The sequence below is a fragment of the Schistocerca americana genome, chromosome 1 (genome assembly GCF_021461395.2).
Source record: "Schistocerca americana isolate TAMUIC-IGC-003095 chromosome 1, iqSchAmer2.1, whole genome shotgun sequence".
Classification (NCBI taxonomy): Eukaryota; Metazoa; Arthropoda; class Insecta; order Orthoptera; family Acrididae; genus Schistocerca; species Schistocerca americana.
The window spans coordinates 16,809,951-16,822,289 of record NC_060119.1 but is presented as its reverse complement, the minus strand read 5'-3'; the positions used below and the strand labels follow the sequence as shown (position 1 = coordinate 16,822,289).

Here is a 12,339-nt window from a genome sequence, read left to right as displayed (position 1 = left end):
CACACATCGATCAAGACGCATCCAACACATGGCTAAGAAAAGGCAATATATACAGTGACACGGAAGGATTCATGATTGCAATACAGGATCAAACAATAAACACCAGATATTACAGCAAGCGTATTATTAAAGATCCCAATACCACAACAGATAAATGCAGACTTTGCAAACAACAAGTAGAAACAGTAGATCACATCACAAGCGGATTTACAATACTAGCAAATACAGAATACTCCAGAAGACATGACAAAGTAGCAAAAATAATACATCAACAGCTTGCCATACAACATAAACTAATAAAACAACATGTTCCCACATACAAGTGTGCACCACAAAATGTACTGGAGAATGATGAATACAAATTATACTGGAACAGAACCATTATAACAGATAAAACAACACCACATAACAAACCTGACATCATACTCACCAATAAAAAGAAAAAATTAACACAACTAACCGAAATATACATACCCAACATAACAAATATACAGAAGAAAACAGGAGAAAAAAATTGAAAAATACATCCAACTGGCTGGGGAAGTCAAGGACATGTGGCATCAAGATAAAGTTGACATTATACTATCAACTACAGGAGTCATACCACACAATGTCCACCAGTACATCAATGCAATACAGCTACATCCAAACGTATATATACAACTACAGAAATCTGTAATTATTGATACATGTTCAGTTACCCGAAAGTTCCTAAATGCAATGTAACGTATACCGTACAGTTAATAGGAAGTCACGCTTGATCAGGGTCCACGTCACTTTCCATTTTTAACCAGACATAACGTCTGAGAAAGGAAAGAAATAATAATAATAATAATAATAGTTCAGAATAATTAAAGTAATGATAAATGGCAATAATAACAATAATAATGAAACAAACTGCATAAAGAATAATATATACTAGTTTAGAACAACTTAAATTTTGTTTAGTACTGTCAGAAAAAGAAAGGAAGAAGAACAAGAAAATTCGAATGACAGTAATAGTGACTGTTAGGAGAGGACTTGATTTAAGTAAACAACTCTGTAAGTGAGGAGAATGGGAAAAGTAGGGGGAGGGGGGATTGAAGAGTGTGGGCTGCAGACCAGTATGTGGGAGAGAAAGCTATTGCGAGAGAAGGTGAGCCATTAGCTGCTTTTGAAGCCTGGAAGTGATTTTATTTCTCTGATATTTTGAGGAAGATTGTTCCAAAGTCAGGTTCTGGATTCAGAAAATGATTTAGAAAACATGACAGTGTTGGGTGGTGGTACTGAGAGGATCGTACTTTGTTGAGATCCAGTATTTCTGCTGTGCGAAAATAAAACGTAAGTCGTAAAGGAAATGCTCCAGATACAACAACAAAATACAATGCTCATACACGCGTCTGCCAACAGCAAAATGTGTCAAAGGCTTTAGGAAGACTTTGCAATGTTTCATAACAACAAATTGCCTCCAATGAAAGTGACATCACAACTGTTCGCATTAGATTCGTTTTAGCAGTTACAAGCGGGCTCTTGCGCAGTTGAGTCGCACATGAGTAGTACCTTCTCCCGCTTTTGGTACAGAAATGTGGCTGTTCGCTGTGTAAGCAGTCACAGCAAGCAGCTAGATGTTACCTAGGAAAAAATTTACTGGCACGCCCAAGCTGCCAGATTCACACATGCGCAGCAGCCCAGCAGCCCCGGATGTAGGAGAGGAGAGCTGGGCGCCAAATTCATATTCTTGATGGGAAAAAAAAGTTTGTTTCACAAAGCATGCAGCATCCAGCGCACATTGGTCTCGATTATTCATATGATTTTTAAATGCATTCCTGTTGGCTTTTGAACATTTTTGAACACATTCTAAATTGATTTCTGAATGAATCGTAAGTTGATTCGTGAATGCGTGCACAGTGTACATGATGTCTCTGTCAGGGGAGTCCTCCTCACATCTAGAAATAAACTTTCCCGCAGACAAAATGGGATATATGAGCTCAGTGGTGTAAAGCTGAACTGATGAATGCCAATCGCTGTCTGTTTACGTGGTTGATTGGGTTTGCGAAAGATCAGCATTGTTATAATTACTAGCAAAATCCATAGATTCAGACTACCAGAGTGGAAATAAACGACTAACAAGAATAACTGGTAAGAAAGATTCTCAGTATATCCAAGAAAATGAAATTTTGACAAACATTTTTCGCCATATCCCCATACTATGGAAATTCCGTGTGGCTAGGGCCTCCTGTCGGGTAGGTCATTCGCCTGGTGCAAGTCTTTCAAGTTGACGCCACCTCGGCGACTTGCGTGTCGATGGGGATGAAGTGACAATGATAGGGACAACACAACACCCAGCCCCTTAGCGGAGAAAATCTCTGACTCAGCTGGGAATCGAACCCGGGCCATTAGGTGAGAGATTCCGTTGTCCAGGCCACTCAGCTACCAGGGGTGGACATCCCCATACTGTCCCTGGCTAGCAACCCTGTAAGTTCTATTCTGGATGTAGCATGGAAAACACGTTGTACGAACATGTAACAACGCCTAACCGGAGAATAATCGCAGGATAGCGAAACCGGTGATTCTGGAAGGGTTAGTGATGTTAACCGGAGAATAAGTTTGACAATGGCAGGAATATTAGCAGAATTAGTGATGACAAGATTGATTATTAGAACGAGGAAGGAGAAGAACGGGGACATCATGCAAATTATGAAAGAATATGATGATTCCAAATTAACATGAAAATTTCATACTACTACTTTTCGATCTCATGCTTGAGAAACTGGAGTGTATGAATGAAATTTGAAACTATTTCCTAACATAAAGATTTTTGCTTGTAGTAGGCCTAATAGACATTTGATATTGGCACTTTGTGAATTATATTCCGTCGTGTTATAAAAATGATCATTTGTGCCAAAACAGTCTCATTTATTTGGTGTGCGAAGGAGTATTTTGTTTTTTATATAGCAAACAGTGACAAAATAGACATAATTAGCTCGAGAAACCACACCAGTTTTGGGCACTATTTGTATTAGTAGCTTCTTCAGTATTAGACAGCGACTTTCGATTTTTCATGTAGCAAGACGTTTGATGAACTTTGATGAGGTAATAGGTTCTTCCTCACAAAGGAAAGCACTCCATGTAAAGTTGTAGCAAGATTAGAGAGAGAGAGAGAGAGAGAGAGAGAGAGAGAGAGAGAGAGAGAGAGAGAATACCAAGAGCTAAGGACTGAAGAAATGTATACTGTCCTGGCTGTCTCTTGTCTTTGCTTGTTTTATGTTCCTCATTTGATTTTATGTCACACAAAACAGCAAGTTATTAGCTAACAGGCAATAAAGAGTGCAATTTTTTGAAGTACTCTCTTTCTCCCGGTTGCAAATAATCCCATCCAGTATTAGTTGTGAGGTTTTTTAAAGAGGGGTAGGATGTCAAATCAGCCGACTAGGATCAGGAGAGGCACCACAGGACATTTTATCCTGAATATAGTTTGATGGCACCCATTACAAAATGTACCTGTTTCAATTCCACAGAACGATAGAAGTATGCTTTGTGAAAAGGTGTGGCACTGCACAAATAACATGTCTTACATTCCCTGGAACACATGTGTTTTATGTTTCAGACTTTTTAGAAAGATGTGCGCAACAAGATGAACATTTTTGAAAAGTCAATTTTTAAAATTTGTGGCCTCCTACCTCAAACGCTCAAGGGAAGGGGGTTTGCCACTATCTAGTATTGCCCGGTTCGGAAATATCGTAGATCTGGACCTGATGCACAGAGCAGTCGTGAGTTTTAGTGGGGAGTCTCCACGTGACCCTTGTTTACGTTTCGTGATTTTGTTGTTTCCTCTTCGTTTATTGCCCTCACTTCAAATGAAAACAAAATGGATTTCTGTGGCTTGGGTCTATCAAGTGAATTAAAATACATTCACATAATTATGGAAGTTTCAGATTTTATTTTATTTCTATCCTTCTGACAGTCAAGCATTAATCGCCTTGCAGAACAGTGTAGTTTTTTTGTACAGTTTGCTAAAGAAGTTTGGCTTTTATTAATCTTTTCCGCTGAGGCAGTCAATGTATTTGAAACAAAGTGTTTAATTCCACAGTATTGGCTAGCTTCAACTGTTCGCTGCATTTCAAGTGCACGTTTTCATCTTCTAGCACACATGGCATTATGCCATAAGAAAGAACCAAACATGAGATAATACAGTACCGGTACTCCAAGAAAATTTATATCCTGAAAACCACACTGAAAAGCTTAATATCAGTTTCAGGCCCATTTCATTGGGAATCTGGATGGATTTCCGACGATCTTGGAATATCCTCTGGTGTCTTGTTTCTTTTATGATGTAATGTAAGATCTTTTAATGTGGACATACGGGCCTCTTACGTCATCGTAGTTGCACAAGCGCTGTGACATCTGTTATCTGGCGCTGAAACAAAGCTGTTTCTAACAGGTCATGGGAAAATACTGCAAATGGTGGTTTGAAAAGCGTTGCTTTCAAAGTAAACATCCTTTGACGTAAGTGGAACTATGCGCAAGAATATATGATGAATTTCTTAAATCACAGAGCGTTTGGCTCTCATTTAAAAATCGACTTTTTGATGAGCCATTTACAAGAATTTCGAGCCCAGAAGATCAGACATTTATGTCATTACTAAAAACTATACTGGCACATTTGTGTGATATATCTTAAATGAAAAGATCAACATTATATGTGAAAGCTTAGCTTCTCTTGCAGCGTATTAACCTTAGAGACCAATATCATCTTGCAGCAACACTGTGTATATTAATTTAAGCCGTTAACTTTTCCTGTTTGTGTGTTCACGCTACTTAACAGTGATGTTGCTATTGGCTGACTACATCATGTGTCCTATGCCCTGATGCCCTGAATATCCGCTGTCATTGGCTGGCGAGATCATGTGACATGAGCTTTTGGCTGGCTTACAAAAGCGCATCACGATCTCGATTTCAATGCTTCAGAAGGTTATAAGTGGTGTTTGGTGGAATTTGAATTTGTACTTTTGTAACAAAAATATGCAGCGTACATGTTGCTGCTCATCAAAGATCTTTCCAAAACACGTTTTTTGCTGTGAGTTTAGTTTTATAAAGTGTCGTGAAATTCTACGCCCGTGTATAAAACCATCACCATTCGAAGGATTGATAGGTTTTACAATTCCGAGGGAAAATATAGTGTCACCACAGAAAAAGTGTGTTTTTACCCGGGAAAAATCTCTCCCCCCCCCCCCCCCCCCCCCCCCCCCCCCCCCCCCTTGCTGTCCACATATACACCCTGATCCTGCATCTCTGTTGCTAAAAGTTTTAATGTGTATTGACAGTGACAAAATTGTTTAACCTTTGTGTGTTATCAGTTGCAACAAGACATGTTCGTGAGGGAAATTGGTTGTTATATCTTGCACAGCTCACCTTGTTCGCATGTTACTTTTCACATTTGTTACGAAGAACAAAAAGTGAAACAGAAAAAGAAAATGCTTTTTGCTATTCATCCTAACAAAGAACGATATTTTAAAATTAACATAAAGGTTGTTCCTCTGCACTTTTTGTGGAGGCCTAGGTTGACACCTTTGACAGTATGCAGGGCGAGGCAGCTCAGACAGGTAACCCCAAATATATCCAGAATGAATATATATATCTAGGCGCAGTTCTCACCAAGTATAGTGGGCAGTATGGCAAAATTACCTGTGTTCGCAAGAAATTTTTATAGTTTAGAACTGCCAATTATGACGTCAAATCTTTTTTTTTTAACTTTATACTTCTTTGTGTGGCACTTCAAAGAAACTTCTAAGAGCACTTGTACCACATAACATGTATGAAACTTGACCAAATAGTATCAGCTGCATCAAAAACCTCTGCACTGCTGTTGTAAGAGGTGGTTCCACAAAGGTCTGCCCCATTATACCAGGTATGACTTACATTTGCTACAATGACTGTTATACTAAATGTTCACCTTTAGCCTAGCAACACTGTATAAAACGATTCTGGAGAAGCAATATTGCACATTGAATATCATTTGGAGTTAGTGGCAGGGTGGAGTCATAAAGCATTTTATGCCTTTGGGAGCCATTCATGTATCCTTTGGTTTAATTTTTGCCACAGATAAAAGTATACAGGCATTAAATTTGGAGAGTGTGCAGGGCATTTTGAGTTGCATGAATGATTGTCCCACTTCCCTACAAATATTCTCTTAGGAGTGTCTGTACTTACATGTGTGGAATGGGAAGGATGTACATCGTGTTGGTACCACACTGATTGTGTTGTATCCTGTCTTCAAAGAACTGCTGCATATCATATGAACTTGAGATAATTAGGTTAGATTCCTATCAGTAAGAGAAACCAATGATGCAGGTGTAGGAAAACATACACCAGATGTCGATAGACAAAAAGTGTTGTTTTTATCCCCTTTTTGAATTATTGTGGATTTTGAAGTGGCAGTTAATGCATATTGTGAAGATTGACGTACCCATGATATGTTAACTATTCTTCTTTCTTAAACAAAATTGGTTGTAGATATGCCAAATCAATTTGCGCTTTTCGTAGGTCACTCAGAACCATATCAACTTACACTTTTCGTAGATAAGTCAGAGAACATCATCAATTTGTGCTTTTCGTAGATAAGGCAGAGAATTGTAACCAATTTTGAAAGTCACTGGTGTGAAGCTGTAGGTTCAGAGAAATGTGAAGAGGATGAAATGTGATGGAATGTAGTGTTTGCAGTCCACTCTTTTGTTTGATCCATCTTGTACTTCCAAGATGCCTGTTGGTGACATTTGCTTTGTGTGTTACTGCTGTTACTATGTTAGGTTCAGTTCTTTCCTCAGTTCTCCTTTTCCTTGGTGTATTTTATTTTCCAGACTTCAAGCTTCTAGAACTTTTTTTATAATATTTGCAAAGGCAAAGTGTGAAATCTTGGGGAGATGGCTACTCTTCAGCCTACAACCACACCGCTGCTCTAATAGTTGACAACATTTGCCAGAAACCGTATTCATATTTTTGAGAGTCATACCTATTGTAAATGCCTCAGTAGCTTTACAACTGATGGGCTTTTAAGAACAGATAAACATAAGGTCTGTACCAGAGTTATGTGTTTTCTTACATTTGGTATAATAGGGCAGATGTTTGTGGAACCTCTCCTCATGGCAGTGGGTTAGTGTTTTTGGTGCTTTTAATTTGATACTATTTGATAAAGTCCCATAAATGTTTACATGTATGTCATTGAAGTTCTCTTTGAAGCTTCTTTCAAATGCCAAAAAAATTGTTGATTGGAAAAACAAGACAATGTTGTAATTTGGTGATCATAATTGTTAAAAATTACTTTGAAACGTCAAGAAATTGATCATGTTGCCTCCTATCACTTGGTGAAAACTGTGCATCGATATATTTATTCATCCTAGGTGTACTTCGGGTGTTTGCTGACTCGTCCTGTATATTATATTGCTGAAATAACTCTTCGTTGTTGCGTACAATGGTGAGCCACAACAAAGGCAAAACAATGCTTCCATTATCTCAAATCATTAAAGGATAATTTGCAAAATTAGTCATGCTGCACCACAGAAATTATGATGGATCATGTCTTGGAAGTCGTCTTATACCTGGTATCGTTTTTAACGTACTTGGAAGTACACAGTCTGGAAAATTCCTGATTCCTTCCCATCCTCCCCCTCCCCACTCCCAGTTGGAAATACACTGACTAGACTATAGTGCCTACTAGCACTCAGAGGTAAATTGATCCTGGACATCCAGTAGCGCTACTGTCAACTTTCAGCTACAAACGACAAACAGCTGCAAGCAAAAAAACAACAGCCATCTACACAACTCCGGCAACACTGAGGCATTGCCATTGAGATGTTTACAAAATTGTGTAACGTGGTTCATTACAGTAAGTGTATGAAGCTGCTGTGCTCAGCTCACTCCAACTGTTGGGACCTTCTTACAGTGACTCGATTATAGATTAAATGTCTTGCCAAGTGACATCTCTTTTTCTCTAGCAATCTGCTGTGGTAAGTTATGGATGTTTCTTATTGTTGACTATGTCTATGAGTTTAATTTTTAGAAATAGAGCAACATTTAGCAATCACGGTTTGCATGAAATGTGGAAAACTACATTTAAAAAAGTAACAATACGAGAGAAGGAAAGTTGCTACTCACCATATAGCGGAGATGCTGAGCTGCGATAGGCACAATAAAAAGATTCACACAATCATAGATTTCGGCCATTAAGGCCTTTGTCAGCAGTAGACACAAATACACACACGCACACACACATTCACACATTCACACAAGCGCAACTTGCACACACATCTGCAGTCTCAGAAAGCTGAAACTCTGAGACTACAGATGTGTGTGCAAGTTGCGCTTGCGTGAATATGTGTGTGTATGTGTGTCTACTGCTGACAAAGGCCTTAATGGCCGAAAGCTATGATTGTGTGAATCTTTTTATTGTGCCTATCGTGGCTCAGAATCTATATGGTGAGTAGCAACTTTCCTTCTCTCGTATTGTTACATTCCATCCTGGATTTTCCATTGTTTTTTTTTAAAAAAGTAAGCAGGCATAATGTCTATGGAGAGATGCAGCAGCTGTTGGAAAGTTGTAATTAATTCTTTCAGTCACAGCCAATATTTTCTGATTCTTGAGCTCAGGGCAGTGTAACGCGTCAACAGTGTCGCTGTGCATGCCTGCCTCAATATTAAAGCTCTAGGTATGAACATCCAGGCAGGTTGACTTGAATATAGACACAGCCATTTTAATGTTGAGACAACCATACACAGTAACAAAGTAGATGCATTATGTTGTAACGAAGTTGAGTAGATCTGAAGATGGCTAATGATGGCCAAAACCTGGCCTATAGTAGATCACAACATAAAGCATTTGACGTGACATAGAGGGTGTGTGGCCAAATTGTTTTGTGGAGGGGACTCTATGAGCACCAAGAGGTTTTATATACAGTGACAGTTGAAAGGTGACCCATTGAACTGACATTGATCTGGAAACACCTCAAGAAATGTGCGTAAACAATGATGGATAAACTTGAACAAACATATGTAAACTATGGTAGATATTAGTCTTAACAGCCTTTCAAAAACCATTTATAATAGATCAAATCAGATTAACAGCCTACGTTGAATATGCAGTTCCATTACCATCAGGAAAACTGTTGTTCATGTAATTTTGCAAACCTTGTGTAAGGTGCACCGAATCAAGTAGTAATCTAATTTTCCTGACTATATCCCCCACTGATGCTGAAAGTGTACTGTCTGTTAAATATCAGTTCAGTGAATCAATGAAAACTGTAAACCAGAACCAACAGACATTGGAACTGTGAAACTTAAGGTAAGTGTGATTATCATCAGGTTCATAACAATGTAAGGAAAAAGGTAGATAGCTACTCACTGTACCGATGTACACTTAGTTGTAGCCAGGCACAATGAAAAGGCTGTTACATATTTAGCTTTTGGACAAAGCATATTTGTTTGTAAAATTACTACAGAGCTAATAGTTTGTTATTGCTGTTCGTAATGCATTTTTATTGGGTATAGTAATATATGTAATGGGAAAAGTCATTGGTATTCCATTCTGTAATTAGGGAAAATGCATGTATTGCAGCAATCAAGATGGTTTTGATGGCCTATCAATAAAAGAATCTGACTTAGCTTATAGCAGACAAGCACAACAAAGATACTATGAAACACACAAGCTTTCGGCCAAAAGGCCTTCTTCTGAAATAGAACACACACACACACACACACACACACACACACACACACACACACACACACACACACACACCTGAATACTGTCTCTGTCTCTATTTCTTTGGCTTGACATTTTCCAATCTTTGGCTTGACTTGTAAAAACTACAAATGTGTTTCTCTTTCAGCTTGAGTGGTTATTTACCTTTTTCACCTGACAACAAGAAAGTCCCATTAAAAGAACAGATTAGGAAAGGCAATTACTCCTTCCCAATACAGTACTGGAGAGGTGTGTCTCCAGAGGCTATTGATTTGATAAAGAAGATGTTAACTGTGGACCCTATTCAGAGAATAACTGTTGACGGTGTTGTGAATCATTTGTGGCTTCAGGTGAGTATTTAAGTGACTAATTATGGGAAATTCATTCCTGTTACTGTTGTAACTGATATGTCTGACCACAGTTGTCCTTGGATACACAGAAAAATATGGAAAGTTATGTATGGTCAGTACTCCCACTTCAACTGCCCCTACTTCACCAACTCCTGTCAGTCATCCTTTGTCATTTGTTCCACTAAATCGCTCAGTAATTCATTGTCACTTCCACCTTCCCTCGTCTCGCTCTTTCTATGTTTCGAGATGGCACCTGTCAAAAAGTGCAGTGACATAATGCTGTTTTCCCGTACTTATAACAGTGCATCGTGTAAAAATTGTTAGAAATAGGTTGTAAAAAAATTCTGTGTGTGAAGTGCAACTTCTAGCTACATGAAAAGTTTGGCAAAATACGCCTCAAATTTATTAGCAACGATATTCACTGTTCATCCCTAGACTGTTTGTGGGATGAAAACATGAAACTGGCTTTCACTGTGAGCTCACGGGAACAAAATAATTAAAGTGCTACATAGCGACATTGAGACTTTAGCAGAATTATCAGTGCTGTAGTGAGAAAATTGTGACCTAAAACTCTTGATAAATAAATAAATAAATTAATTAATAAAATGTTTTTGCAAGGTAGCTGAGGTGATTGAAAAAAAAAAAAGAAAGGGAGAGAGAGAGAGAGAGTGGAGTGATACGTCGGTGGTGTGGAAATCTCAGAAACTGAAAATAAATGTAAGTGGACAAGTGTAACGTATAGAAAAAGAATTCAAAGCATCAGAACAGTAAAAATAAATTTCCTGTTACAAAGAGTTCTTTGCCTAAAAATGTGAAAAATGTGGTAGTGCAAAATTCCATAGTAGACGTTTGCCCCGGAATCAGGATCTGCCAGTTAAAGAAACACTTTGGCAATATATGTAGTTCGTAGGACGGTTTGGCAGAGGCATCTTGGAAGAATTACGAAGGAGTGTTTCTCCATGTGAGTATCAAGTTTCAGTTCTCTATGGAGTGACACTGTAGAAGAAATTGTAGAGAAACAAAAAAATTAATTTGAAATGTCGGTTACCTGTACAGAATTTTGCAGCAAGTGGTACTGTCTACAGGAGATCTGTCAGTGATTGGTATATCAGGGTCGCCATAAGTTCTGGAAATCAGGGAATTTCAAATGTATCAAGTAAATCATGGAAATTTGGAAAAAAAAAAAAACCAACACTGGAAAAATCTCGGTTTTGCCTCAGTAGCTTGAAATTGTTTGTTTACTGAGGTGTCATGTTTCATTGCTGGCTGGGTGCAGCTGAGTATGTGTGCCACTTCCCTACTCTCTCATTTTTACTGCTTTTTCCCTTCCCACCACTCCCACAGCTGGCAGTCAGTGCTGCCACCACTGCTTGCTGCTAGCTTAGCAGCTGCCAATGAGAGGCAGCGAGGCGTGGGAGTGGTTTATTTGGATCTGATTCTCAGACTGTTGACGCAGTGGCTGGAGACGACAGTTGTGTGCATGAGTTGTGTCTGAGTGGTTCTTTGAATTTGTGTGTGCTCTTGTTTTTTGACAAAGGCTATAGCCAAAAATTTAGTTGTGAGAGTGTGATTGTCTTTTCTATGTTACTGTCGGTGGCTCAGCGATAATCTTTATAGTGAGTTGCTACATATCCTCATTAGTATTGAGTCTCAGAATATTTGCGCACGTTACCTGTTGCGTGGGTGATCACCACAGTCTCATTTCATCAACATGGTGCCTGTGACACAAGTGGACTTCCATGACGGGTCAAAATCTCAGGCCATTTCTGTGGATATATCTAGTGGATCGGGCCTGCCCATCTGAAGCCCATAGTTTCCCACTAATAATATGCGGGTCCTGCCTGTTGGATCTAGTCTCACCGATCTGTCCGCTGGCCGTGTCTGTCGGTGTGTAGTATAATGTGATAGATTTTCGTGGTTTATCCGTGGACTTGGGACTGTGGTGCTCCACAGCAAACCAGAGGCCATGGGCGATTGATTTCAGGAATTGCGACTGCCTCACTGCAAGTACATTGTACAGTGCAGTGTGTTTTATAGACATTTAATTTATTCTAGTATACATGGTGTCCCCCTCAAACCTCCCCGATTTCAAGGCCCCAGGAGAGAAAAACCACAGTAGATACAACAATGAAAGATACACCACATTGTAGATTATGTCAAAGAATTTATATTCCTGTATCAGAAGTGCCAAGTATCATCGCCAGACTGCAGCGTGGTCGCATGAAGTGAAAATGGCAACTTCACAGCAGCGTACGCAAGCAGTAGTGTGTTTTGCAG

General features: G+C 39.0%; 1 protein-coding gene across 1 annotated transcript in view; it reads left to right on the top strand.

The window, feature by feature from the left end:
- Positions 1-12,339, top strand: part of LOC124545636 (ovarian-specific serine/threonine-protein kinase Lok-like) — a 204,673-nt gene that overhangs the window by 138,890 nt on the left and 53,444 nt on the right. Inside the window, exon 7 of the mRNA XM_047124585.1 lies at positions 9,861-10,062. Coding sequence (XP_046980541.1) covers positions 9,861-10,062 — 202 coding nt within the window. The remainder of the gene's footprint in view (positions 1-9,860; positions 10,063-12,339) is intronic.